Source organism: Carcharhinus amblyrhynchos, chromosome 12, assembly GCF_965287045.1.
Source record: "Carcharhinus amblyrhynchos chromosome 12, sCarAmb.v2.hapA, whole genome shotgun sequence".
In the NCBI taxonomy this organism is placed as follows: Eukaryota; Metazoa; Chordata; class Chondrichthyes; order Carcharhiniformes; family Carcharhinidae; genus Carcharhinus; species Carcharhinus amblyrhynchos.
In genome coordinates this window covers 72,898,277-72,914,556 of record NC_137335.1, presented here as the reverse complement: position 1 = coordinate 72,914,556, position 16,280 = coordinate 72,898,277, and the positions used below count along the sequence as shown (strand labels likewise).

The following is a 16,280-nucleotide window of genomic DNA, read 5'->3' as shown; positions in this document are numbered from 1 at the left end:
CGCTCAGACCCATCCCAAGAAATGTTTTCCACCAATATCTTTCAGAGATCAAGTTTATATTTATCACTAGAGGTGTTCCAGTAGAAACAAAAATCCATGCATTTCAAATCTTGGTCATCATCTGACTGGAAAATTAGTACATGTAGTAATCAAATGAGGGTAAAATCAAGGGCACAGATCTTAACAGCTCCAACGGTCTTCCACTATTGAAGGCCGCAGTGGAACCATAGCTTCAAGAAAGTCAATGTATGCTTGAAATCCAGAAGTTGTGGTCCATATTAAATCGCTCTCGGGATTGCGAATCCTATCAGCATGTAAATCTGGGTGATTTGCCTGGCCCTTGCCTTAATATTGACGCTGTATCTAACAGGTGTAAAACTTGTGGAGGAGCGCAACTCTTTAAATCCTGCTGTCCGTGAGAATGCTGGCAGGTGCTCTAGATCCCAGAAGTTACAGAACTTGACTGCAAGACTATGATTTCAGATCTTCCCTACCCCTCACTGGTGACATCATCAGGTTCATGCCCATTAACATTAATTTAAATATATTTCCAGATTATTAACATGCTCTCTTGCCAGATATCGAGTCCCTGCCGCATTACAATACTGGCTCCAACTGTTGGGGGGGAAGGTGCACATGACCATGGGTGGGGGTTCAGAGTGAATGCCAATTCTGATGGGGGGGTGGGGGAGAGAGGGGTGGGTGAAGTCAGAGTTAAGTGCTGGCTCTGATCATGAATGAGGGGGGAGTCAGAGTTGAATGCAGCTGTGATGGCAAGGAGCCCCTGAGACCTCTATGGTGGGCTGGATGGGAACCTTATTGCTGTTCTGATTGAGGCACCCTGTAAACATGATGCCCCCAATCCAGTGCAGTCAGCTTTTGCTGGTATATTGAGGTCCCATCGCTCTGCATGAGCTGATAAGATCACAAGAAAGCCAAGAAATCAGGTTTGTGCCACCCGTGATCTTACTGGCACTGGAAATCCGGCATGATCAGCCTCACGCCCGAAAAGGCTGATTGTTTAAAACTATTTAAATTGTAATTTGAATGTACTTAGCCCGGGACCCTTGCTTCTGTGGCCTCACTGAGGAAGGTTCTGTCCAGCAAGGATCACGTATGATCCCACATAGAGTCATAGAGGTTTACAGCATGGAAATAGGCCCTTTGGCCCAACTTGTCCATGCCACTCTTTTCTTCTAAAACCCCTAAGCTAATCCCAATTGCCTGCATTTGGCCCATATCCCTCTATACCCATTGTACCCAGGTAACTATCTAAATGCTTTTTAAAAGAAAAAATTGTACCCGCCTCTACTACTACCTCTGGCAGCTTGTTCCAGACACTCACCATCCTCTGTGTGAAAAAAATTGCCTCTCTGGACACTTTTGTCTCTCCCCTCTCAACTTAAACCTATGCCCTCTAGTTTTGGACTCTTCTACCTTTGGGAAGAGATATTGACTATCTACCTTGTCTATGTCCCTCATTATTTTATAGACCTCTATATGGTCTCCCCTCAGCCTCCTATATTCCAGAGAAAAAAGTACCAGTCTATTGAGCCTCTCCCTGTAACTCAATCCATCAAGTCCCGGTAGCATCCTAGTAAATCTTTTCTGCACTCTTTCTAGTTTAATAATATCCTTTCTATAATAGGGTGACCAGAATTGCACACAGCATTCCAAGTGTGGCCTTACTAATATCTTGTACAATTTTAACAAGACATCCCAATTCCGCTATTCAATGTTCTGACTGATGAAATCAAGCATGCCGAATGCCTTCTTCACTACTCTGTCCACCTGTGACTCCACTTTCAAGGAGCTATGAGCATGTAGCTCTAGACCTCTTTGTTCTGTAACTCTCTCCAGCACCCTACCACTAACTGAGTAAGTCCTGTCCTGGTTCAATCTACCATAATGCATCACCTCTAAATTAAAACTCCATCTAAATTAAACTCCATCTGCCATTCATCAGCCCACTGGCCCAACTGATCAAGATCCCATTGCAATTGGAGATAACTTTCTTCACTGTCCACTATGCCACCAATCTTAGTGTCAACTGCAAACTTATTAACTGTGCCCCCTATATTCTCATCCAAATCATTAATATAAATGACAAATAACAGTGGGTCCAGCTTTGATCCCTGAGGCACATCGCTGGTCACAGGCCTCCAGTTTGAAAAACAACTCTCTACATCCATCCTCTGACATTTGCTAAGAAGCCAATTTTGTATCCATTTAGATACCTCACTCTGGATCCTGTGAGATTTAACCTTATGCAACAACCTACCATACGGTACCTTGTCAAAGGCTTGTTAAAGTCCATGTAGACAATATCAAGTGCACTTCTCTCATCTACCTTCTTGGTTACCCCTTCAAAAAACTCAATTAAATTTGTGAGACATGATTTTCCACTCACAAAGCCATGCTGACTGCCCCTAATCAGTCCTTGCATCTCTAAGTGCCTGTAGATCCTGTCTCTCAAAATGCCTTCCAACAATTTACCCACCACAGATGTGAGGCTCACTAGCCTATAATTCCCAGGCTTTTCACTGCAGCCCTTTTTAAACGAAGGCACAACATTTGCCACTCTCCAATCTTCAGGCACCTCACCCGTGACTATCGATGATTCAAATATCTTGGGTAGGGGACCCGCAATTTCCTCCTAGCCTCGCACAACGTCCTGGGATATACTTATCAGGTCCCGCAGCTTTATCTACCTTGATGCGCTTTAAGACTTTGAGCACTTTCTTCTCTGTATTATGTACACTCCTCAAGGCATCATTATTTATTTCCCCAAGTTTCCTAACATCCATGCTTTTCTCAACAGTAAATACTGTTGAGACATTTTCATTTAGGATCTCACCCTAAATGTGAATCTACACATAGATGACCTTGTTGATCCTTAAGAGGCCCTACTCTCCCTTGTTACTCTTTTGCCCTTAATGTATTTGTAGAAGCTCTTTGGATTCTCTAGAAGCTCTTTGGATTCCCAATGGGGACAAGACGTGATGGCTTCACTGGTAGAGGCCTGGCCCCCTGGCACTGTCCACTGGTCATCCTGATGGTGCCAGCCTGGTACCACGGCCAGATTGCAGATGGGACATTTGGAGGGGTGGGGGGACCGTTGTGCATTTTGTACATTGATTGGTGGGGACCACTACATACTCTGCACAGAACTCGTGGGGGGAGGGGAGAACCGCTGCGCATCCTGGGCAGCAATGGTCGGAGGGAAAATCTGCTCCCATTCTGCAATGGTGATCGTGGGGAGGGGCGGTGGAGGAGTGAGTGTCACAATCGTAGTTGGGGAGGGTTCACAATCGGCTGTGAGGCTTTTTGGTAATGGGGGGAGGCTGGGATTAGGCCATGGAGGCTGGCAGTAGCAGCAGAGGCACTGACAGATCTCTGTTGCTCTCACAGCATGAAATCTGCACATGCGCAATGGTGCCCTCTGCTGCTAACAGCTGGCCTTTGGGTGATTTAGACCCCATCCACTCCCCCCTACTGGTGAATTTCAAATTTGTCAAGATTTTTTTGTGGGAGTGTGGTAAGATTTGATTTTTAAGTCACCTAAATAAACGGTGTGCGTTTCTCCTGTTTTCATGCTCGTTTGGCACTTAGAATCTTTTTGGTAATATCCCCCCCTACTGAATGTCATGAGATCGGAAGAGAACACTGATCAGTCTCTTGCCAGAAAGACCACTCTGCCATTTTTTGATAAGATTTTGCCCAATAAGTTCATAATCACCATGCTGTTCAATTAAGGTAGTTTTGCTGAGGATGCTGCTCAAGAGCCACTCAAGAGAAAATCAAACATGGAAGGAGAAAACTAATTACATTGATATTAAAATAAATAAAATTAATGAATGAAACCTTATTAGCATTCACATTTTATGATTGGTTTAACAATAAAATTGACAAACAACGTACAGTTTCTTGACTGTGAATGTATACAGAGAAATTAAGGAAAGGAAATGTGGAATGGAAGAATGTTTCAGAAAATCTTATCAGTGGTAATGATAGCAATCAAAATAATCTTTGTAGGATTGATTTTCCTGACCCAAATTTTGTTATACACGATCCCATTCAGAAATGTATATATTTATTATCCTTGATGTGCTGGGGGCATCCCTAGTGAAATCTACTTCCCAAGTAGGGCCCACTGACAACCACATAGCTACAGTCCCCTGAATTCCTAAATGCTATCCTTGGAGTTTGTTGAGAAATTGTCGGTCCTATGGCACATTGATCCGGATTTCATAGAATCACAGAATGGTTGTAGCCCAGGAAGCCATGTGGCCTTTAAAAAAGCAAATTATTGCAGATGCTGGAATCTGAAACCAAAAGAGAAAATGCTGGAAAATCTCAGCTGGTCTGACAGCACTTGTAATGAAATAAAAGAGCTGAAGTTTTGAGTCCAGCTTTGTCAAAGCTGGATCCCTTTCTGTGTGTGCTGCCTCTCTGCAAGAGCAACTCAGCTAGTTCCACTCTTCTGCCCTTTTCCTGTCTCTTCACATATTTTTATCTTCAAATAACTATCCAATTTCCTTTTCAAAGCCACAAATGACCCTGCCTCCACCACACTCAGCTAATGCATTTCAATTCCAGATGCTGTGTTATAAAGTTTTTCTCTTCGTCACCTTTGATTCTTTTGCCTTGCACTTAAATCAGTGTCCTCTGGTTATTATCTCTTCCACCACTGCAACAGTTTTCCTTGTTCCCTCTATCCAGCTGTCTTGATTTTGAACACCTCTGTCAAATTTGCTCTCAACCTTCAAGGAGAACAAATCCAGCTTCTCGCATCTATCCACATAACCAAAGTTCCTCATCCCTGAAACCATTCTCATAAATCTCACTAAAGCTTTCACAACCTTCCTAAATTCATTGACAAGAATCGTTCAACATGTTCCATTTGAGGCAAAACTAGCGTTTTATAAAAATTCACCGTAACCTTCTTGCATTAGTAGTCTCTGCCTCTACTTACAAAGCCCAAGATCCCTTAACCATTTCCTCAACCTATATGCCATTTTCACTAATTTATGTGCATATACATGCAGGACCCTCTGTACACAAAACAATACTTTTCACTGTATCTCGACACATATTACAAAAACAAATCAAATCAAAATTTTCTGCACCCTGTATAGAATTCTTTATTTTGTATTGCTTTTCCTTGTTATTCCAACCAAAATAAATCACTTCACACTTTCCTGCATTAAGTTTTGTCTATTATGTGTCTGACCATTCCAACAGACTGTTTATGTTCTTCAATGGCCTATCACTATATCCTTCTCACAGTTCACAATACGTAAGTTTTGTGTTGTCTGCACATTTTGAAATCATGCCCTGTACACCCAAGTAGTCTAGGTTATTAATATACATCAAGAAAAACAGTGGTGGCTTTTGCTCTGGCCCCTGCAAAACCTAATGTGTACCTTTACTCAGTCTGAAAAACATCACCAGAACTTTCTACTTCTGGTCACTCAGCCAACTGCGTATCCGTGCTGCCACAGTCTCTTCCATTTCATAGGCTTTAACTTTGCTGACAAACCTGTTATGCGGCACTTTATCAAACACATTTTGAAAATCTATATACAACATATCAAGGCTTAAGAGGTCCAAGTGCTAATCCAGTGCTAACATTTGGTCTGGGGGGGGAGCGGGAATGCCCATGCATCTGGGTACCTCACAGCTGCAAATCTGAAAGTGGGAATTTGTGATGTTTCCTTTCTATCTGTTCTTCATGCCATTGCTGGACCTGCAAAGGACCAATCCAACCTAGAAATCATTAAGCAACATAAAGAGAGCAGAAAGGAAAACAAAAAATGCTGGAAAGTCTCAGCAGGTCTGGCAGCATCCAGGGGAGAGAAACAAAGTTAACTGTTTGAGTCTGTATGACAATTTTTCAGTGCTGAAGAGAGGTAGATATGTGATGGATTTTATACTGTTTATACTGTTGATTTTAGAATTATAGAATCCCTACAGTGCAGAAAGAGGCCATCCTGCCCATCGAGCCTGCATTGACAATAGTCCCACTCAGGTCCTATCCCTGTAACCCCGCGCATTTACCTTGCTAATACCCGGACACAAAGTGGCAATTTAGTATGGCCAATCAACCTAACCTGCACATCCTTGGACTATGGGAGGAAACTAGAGCATCCAGAGAAAACCCACACAGACACGCGGAGAATGTGCAAACTCCACACAGACAGTGACCTGATGCCGGAATTGAACCCGGGTCCATAGTGCTGTGATGTAATGAAGTTATTGTGAAAATCACCAAGTCGCCACACTCCAGTGCCTGTTCAGATACACTGAGGGAGAATTTAGCACGGCCAATGCACCTAACCAGTGAATCTTTGAACTGTGGGAGCAAACCGGAGCACCCGGAGGACACCCAGACAGACATGGTGAAACAGAGCCTAACTGGCAAAAGTGCGGTGCCCGGCAATGGCCACAAGACAGCTTGGCAGTGGCCATCAGGCAGCCCGGTGGTGCCAGATAGTGACCCAAGCCAGGAAATGATCCCAGGTTCCTGGCACTGTGAGTCAGCAGTGCTAACCACTGTACTGCAGTTGTCACTTTTTTCAGTGTTGCGTTTTGCACCGGTACTGGGTGATGAGTCCTAAACAAGATGGTGAACCCAGTTTCTGAGCACTCAGGCGCTGTTTTGCAAGGGTGCCCCAATTGCAGGGAGCACTGGAAGATCCTTTCCCCCTTCCTCACAGACATTGGGACCCCCCCTCATTGGCAGCACGTTCCCCCATCCCCTCTCTGACATGCGCCACCAGCATCACGTCTTTGGGGCTCTCTCAGTGGTTCTCTTTGCCTGACCCCCTGTGCCATGCCACCCAATCAAGTTCTCCAACAATCACCCCCCACAGCACCCCTGACATGCCTCCTCTCAAGGCCCTCAAAATGCTCCCCATTAAGGCTACCTTCACGATTCACCTCTGCATGAACTCCCTCCCTATCAGACTCCAACCCATCCCGCATAGCTCTCTTCCCCCCTCCCCCCACCACCCTCGTCATCACCCCCACTCAGCAGACAGGCCGTTCCCCTAAGGCACAGCCTGGTGGCGCTCAGCTGGCACCATCGGGCTGCCTGGTGGCCACTGCCAGGCTGTCTTGTGGCCACTGCTGGGCATCGCCCGTTTGCCAGAGAGGCTCTATGCAAGGAGGATGTTGCCAGGTGGGCACTGGCCAATAGGCAATGCCCAGCCATGCCCTCAACCTCCCAGGGGCTTCAGTGGCCCCTAAACTACCCCACCAACAACACAACCATCGCGCCAGATCTCCGCTAGTACAGACCAGTAGTGATTCTTGCCATTATTGCGCTCTATCTGAAGGCCAGTGAATTCTGTGTACTGGGACGTGAACATTCTATGTATATTTAAGTGTTACTTTAAATATCTACTAAGATCTACTTAGTAGATCTTACTACTTTAAATATCTACTAAGATCTACTAAGGGCACAGTAAGGTCGGAGAATCAACCCTGACAACTCTGTTTCTCTCTCCACAGATGTTGCCAGACCTGTTGAGTTTTTCCAGCATTTCTGTTTTTATTTCAGATTTCCAAAGTCCGCAGTTTAAACGGAGCAGAGACTTTGCAGATAGCTTTGGGTCCCATTTCTCTTGACAACTGGATCTGGGGAATTATTAGGAAATTCAAGCACCCTCATTTAATGCAAGCGATTTATGAAATCTTTTGGTTTGCCAAAAGATTGAAAAAAAGCAACTGCAGCATAAATAAAAATGAAAGGTTCCTGGTTCAAAAAGACCTGTGCTTCTACTTTTAAGGTAATGTTTATCAAGTAACATTTGATAAGGCTGACCCATAGTTCAGCCCAAATAACACCAGCTTTTGTAGTCATGATAATTAACCATAGAAATGTCTCATTTTACCTTCATCTGATAAACATTCCTGTTCAGTGTGTTGACTGTCTTTCTCTTCAGGCTGCATGGCAATTACAGTGTATTTCAGTGAGGTTAGTGGAGTAAGAACAAAACTTGCTTGAAGCATGGGAAGAATATTTTTGAACAAAAATAGAAAGCTAGGAGTTCATTTTAAACAAAGGTCATATTTTTAACAGGTTTGCAATAAGATCACTGCATTTTTCTGTCGTAAACTATGCATAGCATTCAAGTCATTATAAACAAACTCAAATTTCAACTGTCATCTCTGATTAAAACATACTTGAAAAAATGCAAGTGGCCCATTCCCATCCTGTCACTTGACCACTGGGGGCATTCTCCAAGACAGTTCAGGCAAATAAAATGCATATGAGTAATCTTAATTTCATTTGATAATATGTAATCATGGGCTCTTTATGCTGATTTCAATCTATTCTACAAGAGGTCTGTATTGAAATGGAGAAATTTCATGCACTTTCATCTCAGCTATGTGAAGTCATGACTTTTTTCTTTGATGCCTTCCACAACATTGCCCTATGTTATTAATTATATGTGGCATGACAAAAGTTTTGATGTATCTTCTTGTTGCCAAGGATGCTTATAAAATAAATAAGTTATAAAATATACATCTGTTTCTATTATGATTTGATAATTTTTCTTTCTTTACCTGGCTATGCTGTAGATGGTCCTGACATGTGTGGATAGAAAACTAAAGAAAAATTAGAAATAATAAAATCTCAGAATGATACAAGACAGACACAAATCACTTGGTCTCCCATGCTTTTCTCTAAATGAACCACCTAGTTTAGTCAAGCTTTCCAGTTCACCTATCACACTTTTTACTATTCAATTCTTTCAAGCAACTGTTTGAAACAAAAAAAACATAAACAGTAGTTTGTGGAAGAGAATTCCATATCTTCACCATCTTCTCTGTAAAGTTAATTTGTCCTCTCATTACTTTCTCACAAATCAGGGAAATTACCAGGCTTGATTCGCCAGGTAGCATGTTTCTTTGATCTGCTTAATATTCAATAATTCTACTCATGTTTTCACAATAATTAATAATCTTGATGAACTCATTAGTTTCAACATTTTGTTCTAATGGAACGTGTCATGTCATTCTTCTTAACTGTAACCATGCACCTTTACTAGCATCTTGCTGAATAGAGATTGCAATTTTAAAAATTGCTTTTATATCCCCTCTGATCCAGTGCTGTAATGCTTGGCCAGAAAGCAGATGCACTTGTAATGCTCCAAATCCTTGGGAATTTGTGCAGTTCTGAAGGTCAGCTTGATTAGGCCTGTCATGGATATTCTCCACTGAAAATGGATATGGAGTATACTACAGAAAGATATTTTTGAATAAACTGTTGCAGCTAACAACAAATTTTGAACAAGCAGATAAAGAGAGAAAAGAAAATCTTAGAAAATAACAGGATAACCCAACTGGGGCAGCTGCCTTTTGAGTGTGATTGTCAATTTTGTAAGAACAGTAGGAAGACTGTCACAAATTACAAATTACCTCAAGTAAGAGGTTTCCTTTTTCAAATCCTCTAATATTCAATTTCCTTTTTTAATTATTCTCATCCAAGAGACAAATAGGATTCCCAAACTCCACTCAATCCAGGAATGCATGGAAAGAGTTCAAGGTGCCCATCTTTCAATTTTCCCTTCTCTCTTGTTATGTTACAGCATGCTGAAGGGTTAAAGAACCTCTAACATGCTAAATAAGTGATTTTAAAATTCTCTTCACAAAGCTGACATTGCCATCTTACTATTTTAATACCACTAAATTTTTAATATCTTACTTTAGAGGCTGAAGCAGATGCTATGTACATGAGACCTTAGGTGTGATTGCAAACAGATGGAAAGAAATTTTAAAAATCCTTTCAAGTTACTTGCTAAACTTTGAAACTTAATCTGTGTAAAAGCTCCAAGCAAGTGAATAAAGTAAAAATAAACTTGTTCCTACCCGTCTTGCCGTTTGAAGCTTTGCAGCTAAATGTTCCAGGTTAACAGTTGCCATATCCTGAGCTAAGAGATCTGAAAAACCTGTCAGCAATATTAATTGAGCTTTAGTAGATATTGATAGATGACAATGCTCAATAATTTTAAAATAAATCGCCATAAAGTACTCTCTACTTCAGTTAGCCAAGACAGGGAATTAACTTTTCTTTAGAAGTGATAATATTCTCCAGATAACATACATGCGTGCTAAATTGGCACCAAAAAGTGATATTTAAAAAAATAATAATTGAAGTGATGTGGGTTTTACTAATTAGGGCAGCATTTATTGTCCATTCCTAATGGGCCTTGAGAGGATGGCGGTAAGGTGATGTTAAGGAGCAGATCAGAATCTCCAAGATATTTAATGAAGTTGGCTTAGATCCTAATTTTCACATTTGATTTTACTATTAGGGTAAGCATAAGATGTTTCACTCCAGATATGATTCAAGTGACCCACTGGGAAGCTTTTATCATAACAAACTTTATTTAAGAACATAGTTAGAATATAATAAGAAGAATTAGCATAACTTTTACCAATTAAAATACTTAAACATGACAAAGTATAATTCTTAACAGCTAGCTATCTCCATTGTTCCCATTTAACAGTAACCCCCACAGACATGAATCCCTTCTTTAGAACTAGTCAGCACAGAAACCAAAAATCCTTACTTAGGTATTACATTTCTAGCTTTTTGGAACTTCTGGAAGGTGATTTAGACAGGCTCCTGTCTTCTCTAGAAACTCCCAGAGAAAGCTCCATACCCAAACAGTAGAATCTCAGAGATAAAAATTTATTTCTTGGCAGATTCCAATCCCCATATCAGACAGAGTAAGTGATACAGAAAAAGCAACCTTTCTCTAACAATCCCAAAAGCAGACTGCTTTAAACTCTCGGTGAAAGCATAGCTGTACCCAGTCACATAACTCTACTTATCAATCAATCCAATCAAGTATTACTCTGTAATTTCAAAGCAAAACAACTGAACCCTGCATTAGTTCAGATTAAACAAATGTTGGAGCAATTAAGATCAATTATGTTGTTACAGTAACAATACAATGCTTCTGAATCCAGACAAAACAGTTCTGGTTAAAAGGAAAGGATTAGTAAATGTATTCTGCACATTATCATGACTAAAATACATTTCCTAAAGGCACATAGTGTCACACTAACTGCCATTTGAAGCTTTGCAGTTAAATGTTCCAGGTTAATAGTCACAATATCCTGAGCTAAGAGATCTGAAAAACCTGTGATAATATTTTCCAGATAACATGCATGAGTACTAAAATGGCACCAAAAAGTGATATTTAAAAAATATATAATTGAAGCAATGTGGGCTTCATTAACTAGCACAGCATTTATTATCCATCCCTAATGACCCTTGAGAAGACGGCAATGAGGTGATGTTAAGACCAGATCAGAAACACCATTGTAGTATCTGTGGTGTAGGTGCATTCAGAGTGCTGTTAAGGCAGGAGTTCCAGGATTTTGGTCCAGTGGCAGTGAAGGAACAGTGATATATTTCCAAGTCAGGATAGTGAGTGGCTTGAAGAGGAACTTCTAGATAGTGATTTTCCCATGTATCTGCTCTCCTTGGCCTTCTAGACGGTAGTGGTTATGGGTTTGGAAGGTGCTTTTGAAGGAACCTTGGTGAATTCATGCAATGCATCTTGCAGATGGGATGGATGGCTTCTACTATGCCCAGTGGTAGAGGGAATGAATGTTTGTGGATGGCATGTCAATCAAGCAAGCTGCTTTGTCTGGATGGTACCAGCTATTTGAGTGATGTTGAAGCTGCATTAATCCAGGCAAGGGGAAAGTATTTCATCACATACTTGACTTCTGCCATGTAGATGGTGGACAGGCTTTGAGAAGTTAGGAGTTGAGTTATTCGCTACATTCCTAACTTCTGATCTGCTCTTGTAGCCACAGTAGTTATATGGCTATTCAATTAAGTTTCTGGTCAATGGTAACCCCCAGGATGTTCATAGTGGAGGATTCAGCAATGGTAATGCTACTGAATGTCAAGGGGTGATAGTTATGTCCTCTTTTTATGGAGATGACCATTGCCTGGCATTTGCATGGCACAAATTTGTCAACTCAAGCTTAGATATTATCCATCTTATGCTGTGTTTGGACATGGATTATTTCAGCATCTGAGAAGTTGTGAATGTTGCTGAACATTGTGCAATCATCAGTGAACATCCCCACTTCTGACCTTATGATGGAAAGAAGGTCATTGATGAAGCTGCTGAAGATGGTTGGACTTAAGACACTACTCTGAAGAATTTCTGCAGTGATGTCCTGAAACTGAGATGACTGACTCCCAACAACCATAACCAACTTACACTTGCTGGGTATGACTCCGACCAGTGGAAAGTTTTCCCTCTGATTCCTATTGACTCCAGTTTTGGTATGGTTCCTTAATGTTTGTGAGTCACATGTTTGCATTGTTCTAATGCAGACAGCACATGGTGTCACATTTTTGGAGCTTTTATGCACTGGGCTATAGTGTGCCAGGTTGCATGTTAGATAAAGAGATCCAAAAAAAAGCAATAGAGTAGAAAATTAAAATCGAGAACTTATTAAGAAATGGAATATTTCCACTCTACAGCCAAACATCCACTCAAGCACCAATGTGTACGGGTCCAACGCATACACTGCAGCAATTATGGATTATAACAGTTCAAAAAAATGGGTCACGCTTGCCTTCTCAAGGCAATGAGGGGCAATAAATGCTGGCTTTATTAGTGACTCCCACATTTGGAGAATGAATTTTTTAAAAATACTGTAAAATTGCAAGTTGTTTTGTGTTGCACATTAACACCTACTGAGAACTGGGTTGAAACTATTATAAGTAAATCTCACATTGTCCCTTATGGTCCAGAAGAAAGTGCATAAGCACTCATGTCATTTTTTGATATGGATATCAGATGTAAAAGGACAGTTGTCATTTGGACCCTGATAATAAATTAACCTGTTCTGGGCTTTGCTCTCCCAGAACATAAGTCAACTGTGGCTCAAACAGTGACACTGATCAGTTCAAGTCATACTCCAGAGACTTGAGTACAAAAATCTATTCTGACACACCAGTCAAGTACTGAGGGAGTACTGAACTGTTTTTTAGATTAGATAAAAAATCGTGGCTCTGTCTACTCTCTCAGATGGAGGTAAAAAAAATCCTGAAGAGCAAGGAAATTATCCCTGGTGCCCCGGCTAGGATTTACGCCTTGATTAAGATCACCACAACAGGTTGTTTGGCCTATCATCACATTGCTGTTATGGGAGCTTGCTGAGTGAAAATTAACTGCTGAGTTTCCTACATCACAACAATGACTATACTTCAAAAATACTTTATTGGCTGTCAGGCACTTTGGGATGTCCTGATGTTTTGAAAGGAGCTACAAAACTGCAAATCTTTCTTTCAAATTAATTATCTAGAATTGCTTCTTTCCCAAAAAAAATTTTACCTACAACATCCAAGGTATTAATTTATTTAGCAAAAAAAAACACAACAATGCATGTTACTTCTGCATCTGTATGGGGAAGCTTTCAGATTGATTCTCCTTTGTAAGGAATCAAAAATCTATGTTAACTTCTATTGTTGCTTTAGCATCTCACATATTTGGATTCTGCCTACAGTTCCTCATCTCTGCCCATGATATCAGGGAGGGACAAGGGATAGTGATTGCACATCTCCTCAAAGAAAGGAAAGGGGAAAACTCTAGAGGTCACCACCCTGGGCTATTCTCTCAGGAGTTGGCCCAAGGATGCAATTAGCAAAAAACTCACTACATTAAATATATCACAAGAAAGCCTGGAAGCTGTGGAGTTGAAATGCAGTTGTTAATAAGCTCATTACTGCATTCTTTGAAATTGTTTTCCCTCTAACTTAACAGAAGCACTGACTTACTTATTAAATTTGAGATTACCAATTTATTTTAAATAGATTAATACCTTTATTGAAATAGTAGATAACAGAATTTCATACAAACATCCAAAGCATATATTACTAATTTCACAAACACATACTCAAGATCAGAAATGTAAAAGTGCTTAAATTGCTTTGTCCTTAAAATCCAATTTTTTACAGGCATAAAGTCCAATATGGTTGCTGATGCAAAGAAATGGTAGTGGCCGTGACACAAAAAAGGCAGTTTTTATTTCAAGTAAAAGCATAATTCATGATTCAATATCGTTGTCTCAATTACAGTTTCCGTGAAAATTCTGACAGTGTACACTTTATTCTAGGATCAAAAATTGATACCTTTAGTGGAAATACTGTGATCTGTGGCTTGGATAGGATATTTTTCAATCTGTGGAAGCAGAAAGATAAAAGCAGTAAGTCACACATTTACAATCAATTGTTAATAATGAGAGCCTTTTATGCATAAAATCTGGGAGGAAAAAGGATCAGATCTTATTTCCAACAGAAGCAAATAGAATTATGGACAGAATTTTACAATCAACTGCCAGAGGGCTTACAGATGGTGGGTGGGGTGGGGGAGCAGGAGCTTGTAAAATTCTCCAGGTTGCTTTCCTGCCCATCTTCAACCAGCCTACAATTTTATGTGAAACAGGTGAAATCTAGGGTTTACCTCCCATTTATGAGCCAGTTAATGGCCACTTAATAACTGATTTCCTCTCAGTCTCCATTTTGATACTGGTGGAGGGGTACAGGAAGTGGAGAAAACCATCAGGTTAGCCTGCTTGGGCTTTAGATGGGAAGGAGAGTCTCCCTGATGAGCTCCTCTATATCAGGTGCCCCCTCAAGATCTGTCCTCTTCTTCCCTGGCTTCTCCATCCAGGCCTTCACCCCCACCATGAGATCCCCACCATTGCACTTAACTGGTGCTGGCATCAGAGATTTAGAATCTGTGGGCTACTTGTAGTCCCAGTCCTGGCCACTGCTACCACTGGCACTGCAGGGCTATAGAAATGCTGGTCAATCAGATTGATTGACAGCTCCTTGATACAGGACTTCCGCCAGAGCAAGAGGTGGAAGTCCAAGTCCAGCCAATTAAAACTGCTTGGAGCATTAAATGGCTGAATGACTATTATAGATCAGTGGGGATATGCATTCCCCATCGACTCTTCAGGTGGTTGGGCAGAAAACCTGTCGTCCAAAAAATTCTGCCCTTTTGTAATAGTGGTTCAGGAATCCATCATAAACTCTTTTGCTGTAATCTTGTCATCACACTGGATTTAAACATGTTGAAGTTGTAAGACTTGAGCCACAGCAGAAATAACAAGAGGAAACATATACTGGTGGGAGCAGTCTCTAGGCCCCCAGATAGTAGCAATATGGTATGATGGAAAATAAATCAGGAGATAATAAGGACATGTAAAAAAGACAAAACTTGATTCATGGTTGACTTTAATCTTCATGTAGATTGGGAAAATCAATTTGAGAGGTAGCCATGAGGAAAAATTTATAGAATGTATTTGGGACAGTTTCCTAGGACAATATGTTCCGAATCAACCAGGGATCAGGCTAATTTGGATTTGGTAGTATGTAATGAGGCAGATAAACTAGCAAGTAATATTGAGGCAGACAGTAAGAGCTTCTTTAAATATATATAAAAAGGAAGAGTGAGGCCAATGGGAACATAAGCCCCTTGGAGAATGAGACTGGGATGTTAGAGTCGATTATGAAAGGATAGCAGAGCATTTAGAAATACATAATATAATCAAGCAGAGGCAGCAAAGCTTAATAAAGGGGAACTCATGTCTGACAATTAGGATTCTCAGAGGCAGTAATGAGCAAGATAGATGAAGGGGAACTAATAGATACAATATGCTTGGATTTCCAAAAAGCATTCAATAAGGTACCGTACAAAAGGCTAATTAATAAGATAAGAGCCTATGGCATTGGGGGTGGTATATTAGCATGGATAAAGGATTGGCTAACTGATAGAATACAGAGTTGGCAAAAGAGGGGAATTTTCAGGATAGCAATCTATTACTAGTGGAATGCCACAGGGACCCATGTTGGGTTCACAATTTATTTACATTACCTATTAATGACTTTGATGAGGGAAGTGAACATACTTTTGACAAGTTTGCAGATGACACAGAAATAGGTGGGAAGGCAAGTGGTGAGGATGACACAGTTTACAGAGGGATATAGACAGTTTACGTGAGCGGGCAAAAAATTTGGCAGATGGAATGTTATGTAGAAAAATGGGGAACAAGATTCTCCCAGCCCGCTTTGCTGCTTCAGAAGTGCACCAGTCTGGGAGACACAGCAGGGGGCCTTTAGCAGATACCGGCCGCAAGTCTCCCAGGCCCTTTTTTCATAGCAATCAGATCTGTGCCAGAAATTGGCGCGGAGCTGATTAGCATATTGAAATCTGAATTTCAATATG

At 40.9% G+C, this 16,280-nt stretch overlaps 2 protein-coding genes across 2 annotated transcripts in view; one reads left to right on the top strand and one right to left on the bottom strand.

Annotated features, from left to right (window-relative positions):
- The window catches only part of LOC145351095 (protein CEBPZOS-like), a 652,257-nt gene that overhangs the window by 107,483 nt on the left and 528,494 nt on the right, over positions 1–16,280 (top strand). The window lies entirely within an intron of this gene.
- Positions 1–16,280, bottom strand: part of edaradd (EDAR-associated death domain) — a 49,516-nt gene that overhangs the window by 1,663 nt on the left and 31,573 nt on the right. The window contains exons 3-6 of the mRNA XM_080200699.1: positions 14,180–14,228; positions 9,880–9,959; positions 8,575–8,616; positions 7,899–7,950 (exon numbers count right to left, since the gene is read on the bottom strand). Of these exons, the coding sequence (XP_080056825.1) occupies positions 7,899–7,950; positions 8,575–8,616; positions 9,880–9,959; positions 14,180–14,228 (223 nt within the window). The remainder of the gene's footprint in view (positions 1–7,898; positions 7,951–8,574; positions 8,617–9,879; positions 9,960–14,179; positions 14,229–16,280) is intronic.